At 56.7% G+C, this 5,077-nt stretch overlaps 1 protein-coding gene across 1 annotated transcript in view; it reads left to right on the forward strand.

Annotated features, from left to right (window-relative positions):
- CASP9 (caspase 9, apoptosis-related cysteine peptidase) overlaps positions 1 to 5,077 on the forward strand; it is a 7,454-nt gene that overhangs the window by 1,974 nt on the left and 403 nt on the right. The window contains exons 3-10 of the mRNA XM_010005223.1: positions 726 to 945; positions 1,562 to 1,630; positions 1,803 to 1,834; positions 2,509 to 2,685; positions 2,957 to 3,046; positions 4,042 to 4,189; positions 4,617 to 4,796; positions 4,981 to 5,076. Coding sequence (XP_010003525.1) covers positions 726 to 945; positions 1,562 to 1,630; positions 1,803 to 1,834; positions 2,509 to 2,685; positions 2,957 to 3,046; positions 4,042 to 4,189; positions 4,617 to 4,796; positions 4,981 to 5,076 — 1,012 coding nt within the window. The remainder of the gene's footprint in view (positions 1 to 725; positions 946 to 1,561; positions 1,631 to 1,802; positions 1,835 to 2,508; positions 2,686 to 2,956; positions 3,047 to 4,041; positions 4,190 to 4,616; positions 4,797 to 4,980; position 5,077) is intronic.

Consider the following 5,077-nt stretch of genomic DNA (forward strand, 5'->3'; position numbering starts at 1 on the left):
TGTTCCCGCAGCCCTGGGAGGGGTGTCCCTGGGGACATCCAAGGCCCGAGGGAAGGTCCTGTGTCCCCTCAGGCCTGGGGGGGTGGCCCTGGGGACATCCAAGGTCTGAGGGAAGGTTCTGTGTCCCCCCAGCCCTAGGGAGGTGGCCCTGGGGACATCCAAGGCCCGAGGGAAGGCCCCGTGTCCCTTCACCCCGGCACCCGGCCTGAGGGAGGGACCCGTGTCCCCTCACCCCGGTGACTGGCCCGGGGGGTGGCCCCTGTGTCCCCTCAGTGACAGGCCCAGGGGTGGCCCTTGGCCCCCGGCCCCCTCAGGGACGAGGTGTAAGATCCCCCCTCCCCACCCAGTCCCTTCTTGTCCCCCACCCCAGCCAATTCCAGGGTTTCTACTTGGGTCTCCAGCCCAAACTGGTGCCAGGCTTAAGGAGCCCCCATGTCCCCTCTGGTCCTGCTGGCAGGCCCAGGGGTGTCTTCCCTTTCTTACCTTGTCCCACGCTGTGGGGACAGGCTGGGGGGCTGCCTGGTGGGCCCCTAGGGCCAGGGTCCCTCCTCCCTGTCCCTCCACCCCATGCTGGGCCATGTTTGCCTGTCTCAGTGGGGCTTCCTGGCTGGAGGGGGGGTCAGGCTGGGGATGCCCATGTTTCCCCTTTCTGGGCAGTGGTTGGAAGGGTCACACACCTCGGCTGGGGGTGAACACACTTTGTCCTGGGGGTCCCTCCCCTGCAGAGCGCCCCCAGCCGAGGAGAGCAGGCCCGGCAGCTGCTCATCGACCTGGAGACCCGAGGGAATCAGGCTTTTCCCATCTTCCTCTCGATCCTGCGGGATACAGGGCAGGGGGAGCTGGCAGACCTGCTGCTGGAGGAGTGTGAGCTCCCTCTGGTGCCACCAGAGCCGCGGGACCTGCGGCCTGTCCCGCTGGACCTGCCTGGAGAAAAGCACGACAGAGGTGAGTGTTGGGGGGGGATGGATGTTTTCCCAGCAGCTGGGAAGGGGGGAAATTTGTGGAAGCTCCATCCCTGGCAGTGTTGAAGGGCAGGTTGGATGGGGCTTGGAGCAGCCTGGGCTGGTGGGAGGTGTCCCTGCCCGTGCAGGGGGTGGGACTGGAAGATCTTTAAGGTCCCTCCCAACCCAAACCAGGCTGGGATCCTGTGGTTATGATTCTGGCCATGGGTACTAGTCAGTGAAATCCTGATTTTTATTATCCTGGAATGTGGCTTGTGGAGGTGGCTGCAAAGACATGCTGGGACCATGTCCTTCTTCCCAGGAGTGGAAGATGGAAGCTCCAGCTCTGGGGTGTTGGGAGCTTCATTCTCCCTGTTTTTGCACACAACCTCAGTGGTCCCTTGGTGAGAAGTGACTTTGTCCTCAGCATCTGGTGCTCTGCTGAGTCTGTGCAGATCCATGAGGAGAAACTTCTCCTCTGTCAACCACCAGAAAGGGGCAAAGAGACACAATTCTGTGTCGTGCCCTGGGCAGCAGAGTCACTGGGACAGGGCTGGTTACCCAGAGTATGAAATTGAAGTGGGGAGAAGGTGGGATCTGACTCTCCCATGTTGTGACAGGTGGGACCTTCCCTGAACGTGTGTCCATCCCTGTCCAAGCTGAGAGTGAAAGGCCTCCCAGGACCCAGGGTAAGCCATGGAGCAGGTTCTTCCAGAGGGATGGAATGTGGGTGGTGGGGTGGGAAGGGGGAATTCACACCTGTCACTGACACAGCAGGGGTGACATGAATCCTAGGAGGAAGGTGTATAAAGTCTTGTGGAATGTGGTGAGTTAAATATCACATCTCCTTCTGTGTTGTAGGTCTGGCTGTTGACAAGAGGAACGAGGATCTGGTCAGTATTTGGTTAGACCAGATGTTTTCCCTACCCAGCCAAAGCAGCTGGTACAGACACCAGGAAAATGATCATAATTGAATCCCAGACTGGTTTGGGTTGGAAGGGACCTCAAAGATCATCTAGATCTAACCCCCTGCATGGGCAGGGACACCTCCCACCATTCCAGGCTGCTCCAAGCCCCATCCAACCTGCCCTTCAACACTGCCAGGGATGGGGCAGCCACAGCTTCCCTGGGCAACCTGGGCCAGGGTCTCACCACCCTCACAGGAAGAATTTCCTCCTCAGGTTGGGCACGTTGGGAAAGGCACAGGGAAGGGGGAATATTGTGGGTATGTCTGGAGGTGCCCTCTGGTGGGACGTGGCTTGTTTGGCCATGTAGGTGTGAGGCTGGTGGCCTGTCCTGCAGGTGTTTGGGAAGCCCTTGTAGGAATTCCTGTGGGGCTGAGTTTCTGGGAGGTTTCTCTGCCCATTCTCTTGGCTCCTTGTCTGGATTCTCATGGGGAGAGCCCAGGAAACCTCCTGGAATCTTCCAATTGCCACCAACCACTGCAGATAAAGTTGTCCAGGGAGGAGGTTTGGTGGAGAACGGGTCCTCCAGCCCCTCCCTACACCTGGGGCAGTGGAAGTTCTCTCAGAGAAGAAGGTGTTGAAGTGGGCTGTGTCCCTGGCAGGTGTACCAGCTTCGAGCCAACCCTTGTGGGTACTGCCTGATCCTCAACAACGTCACCTTCAGCAGGGCCTCGGGGCTCTCCAGGCGCGACGGCTCCGACCTGGACTCCCAGAAGCTGGAGAAACGCTTCAGGTCCTTGGGCTTCCACATCCTGCCTCGCAGGGACCTGACAGCTCAGGTGAGACCAACCACACCCAGTTGGTGGGAGAGGTGGGAGGTGAACCTCTGGAGGCCGTGGTTGCTCCTTCTGGGGTGTGTCTGGAAGGGAAGAGACAATCAGGCTCTTGCAAAGGGAGGGGCTTTGGGCATGGGCTTGTTGTGAGAGGACAAGGGGTGATGGTTTCAAACTGGGAGAGGGGGGATTTAGGTTGGACATTGGGAAGAAATTCTTCCCTGTGAGGGTGGTGAGGGAGATTTGAAAGACTCTGACCCAGAGTTTTTTCACCCAGGAAATGGTTTCAGAGCTGCAGAAGCTGGCACAGCAGGACCACACCACCTTGGACTGCTGCGTCGTGGTCATCCTGTCCCATGGGTGCCAGGTGGGTTCCTCCTGCTGCTCCCTTGGCTCCTTAGCTGGGCTGCCCCTGAGGGAGGGGGCTCATTCTGGGAGGGCAGGGGTCTGTCACATTCAAAGGTGGTCAGGGTTGGAAAGGACCTCTGAAGATCATCTAGTCCAATCCCCCTGCTAGAACAGGATCCTGATGGACCTGCTGGCCATGCCCTCTGCAGAGAGTTCCAGTCTTCAAGGAGATGGGAGCTGCTCCCATGGGGTCCCATCCAGTGCTGCCATTGGACAAGTCTTCTGAGGAGAGGCAGTGTCAGTGCTTGTGAGAGCTGTAAAACCTCTTTATCCAAGTCAGAGGACTCAAAGGATGAGGAGAGGAGAGCCTGGAGAAGAGAAGGCTCCAAGGAGACCTTAGAGCACATGAAGGGGCTCCAGGAAAGCTTTTTACCAGCGTGTGGAGGGATGGGATGAGGAGGAATGGATTAGAACTGGGAGAGGAGAGATTTAGGTTGGACATGAGGAAATTCTTCTCCATGAGGGTGGTGAGAGCCTGGCCCAGGTTGCCCAGGGAAGCTGTGGCTGCCCCATCCCTGGCAGTGTTGAAGGGCAGGTTGGATGGAGCTTGGAGCAACCTGCGCTGGTGGGAGGTGTCCCTGCCCATGCAGGAGGTGGGACTGGATGGTCTTTAAGGTCCTTCCAACCCAAACCATTCCATAATTCTATGGTTAGCAGGGAAAGGGTGTGTGTTGTGTGCCTGTTGTCCCAGAGGATGAAGAACCCAGTTGCTGGAGGAGGTGAGACAGGAATTGGGCAACAGGAAGAGTTGGATTGTTGGGGTTCAGTGTTTGAAACCTCTCCTGGGTGTCCCCTGGCCCAGCGTGCGCATGCGCACAGACACCACAAAGTGAGATTGGTTCTGGTGACTTCAGGTCACAAAGAGGCAGAAAGGAGAGGACCTGGGCAGAAGAAGACTCCCTTGGAGCTGGTCCCTCCTTCCACATCACTAGCTCCTGGATTTTCCTCTTGCAGACGAGCCATATTCAGTTTCCTGGCGGCGTTTTCGGAACGGATGGAAAACCCATTCCAATCGAAAAGATTGTGAACTATTTCAATGGGTCCCATTGCCCGAGTTTGAGAGGGAAACCCAAACTCTTCTTCATCCAGGCCTGTGGTGGAGGTGATTCTTTGTTTTAGCTCCCAAAGCAGATCAGCCAGTGTGTGTCAGGAGGCTTTGGAGACGGTTTGGCTTGGGATTTGGTTCTTTTTTTGTTCGTTGCCTGTTTCTCCGTCTATCTTCTCTTACTCTTGGCCACATCTTGGGGTGCTTTGGGTCTGCTGGAATGGTCCTTCTGCTTGGTAGGGATATGGGAAAAGGAGAGAATTACCAGCACAGCAACTGGCTGCTCCAGGCCTTCAGCCACAAGGTTGGTGGAGAAGCACAGACCAAGGCTCCACCTCAACCAGCGCAGCTGAAAGGGCCGAAAAGCTTTGTCTGGTTTTCATTTGATGTTACTTTTTCCATCTGTTCTTAGTGGGTGTTGGGATGTGCTGGGTACACGGGAAGGGTGGATTTCAGGGAACTGTTTCTTCCTGCTTTTTTGCAGAACAACGGGATCGAGGCTTTGTGGTGGAATCTGATTCCCCTGGAGATGAAGCTCCTGGAGGTTCTTCGGAGTCGGATGCGACTCCTTTTCAGCCTCCACCGGGTAACGTGGACGAGCCTGATGCTGTAGCCAGTTTGCCCACACCCAGTGACATCTTGGTCTCCTACTCAACTTTTCCAGGTGAGACAACCCATGCCAATCCTTTCCTGGGTACAGGGCAATGATCAAAAAACTTGGGAGCTTCACAACCAAAGGATGGGGCAGCAAGGGACAGCAGGCTCCTTTGGAGATGTCAACCTAAGGGTGGCAGTAACATGGTGAGGTGAGAACCTTCAGCAGTGACATTCTCATCCTTTCTCTGAAGGTTTTGTCTCCTGGAGGGAGGCCTCAAGTGGCTCGTGGTATGTGGAAACTCTGGACAGTGTGCTGGAGCAGTATGCCCCTTCAGAGGACCTGCTGAA

Source organism: Chaetura pelagica, unplaced genomic scaffold, assembly GCF_000747805.2.
Source record: "Chaetura pelagica isolate M959 unplaced genomic scaffold, ChaPel_1.0 scaffold159, whole genome shotgun sequence".
NCBI lineage: Eukaryota > Metazoa > Chordata > Aves > Apodiformes > Apodidae > Chaetura > Chaetura pelagica.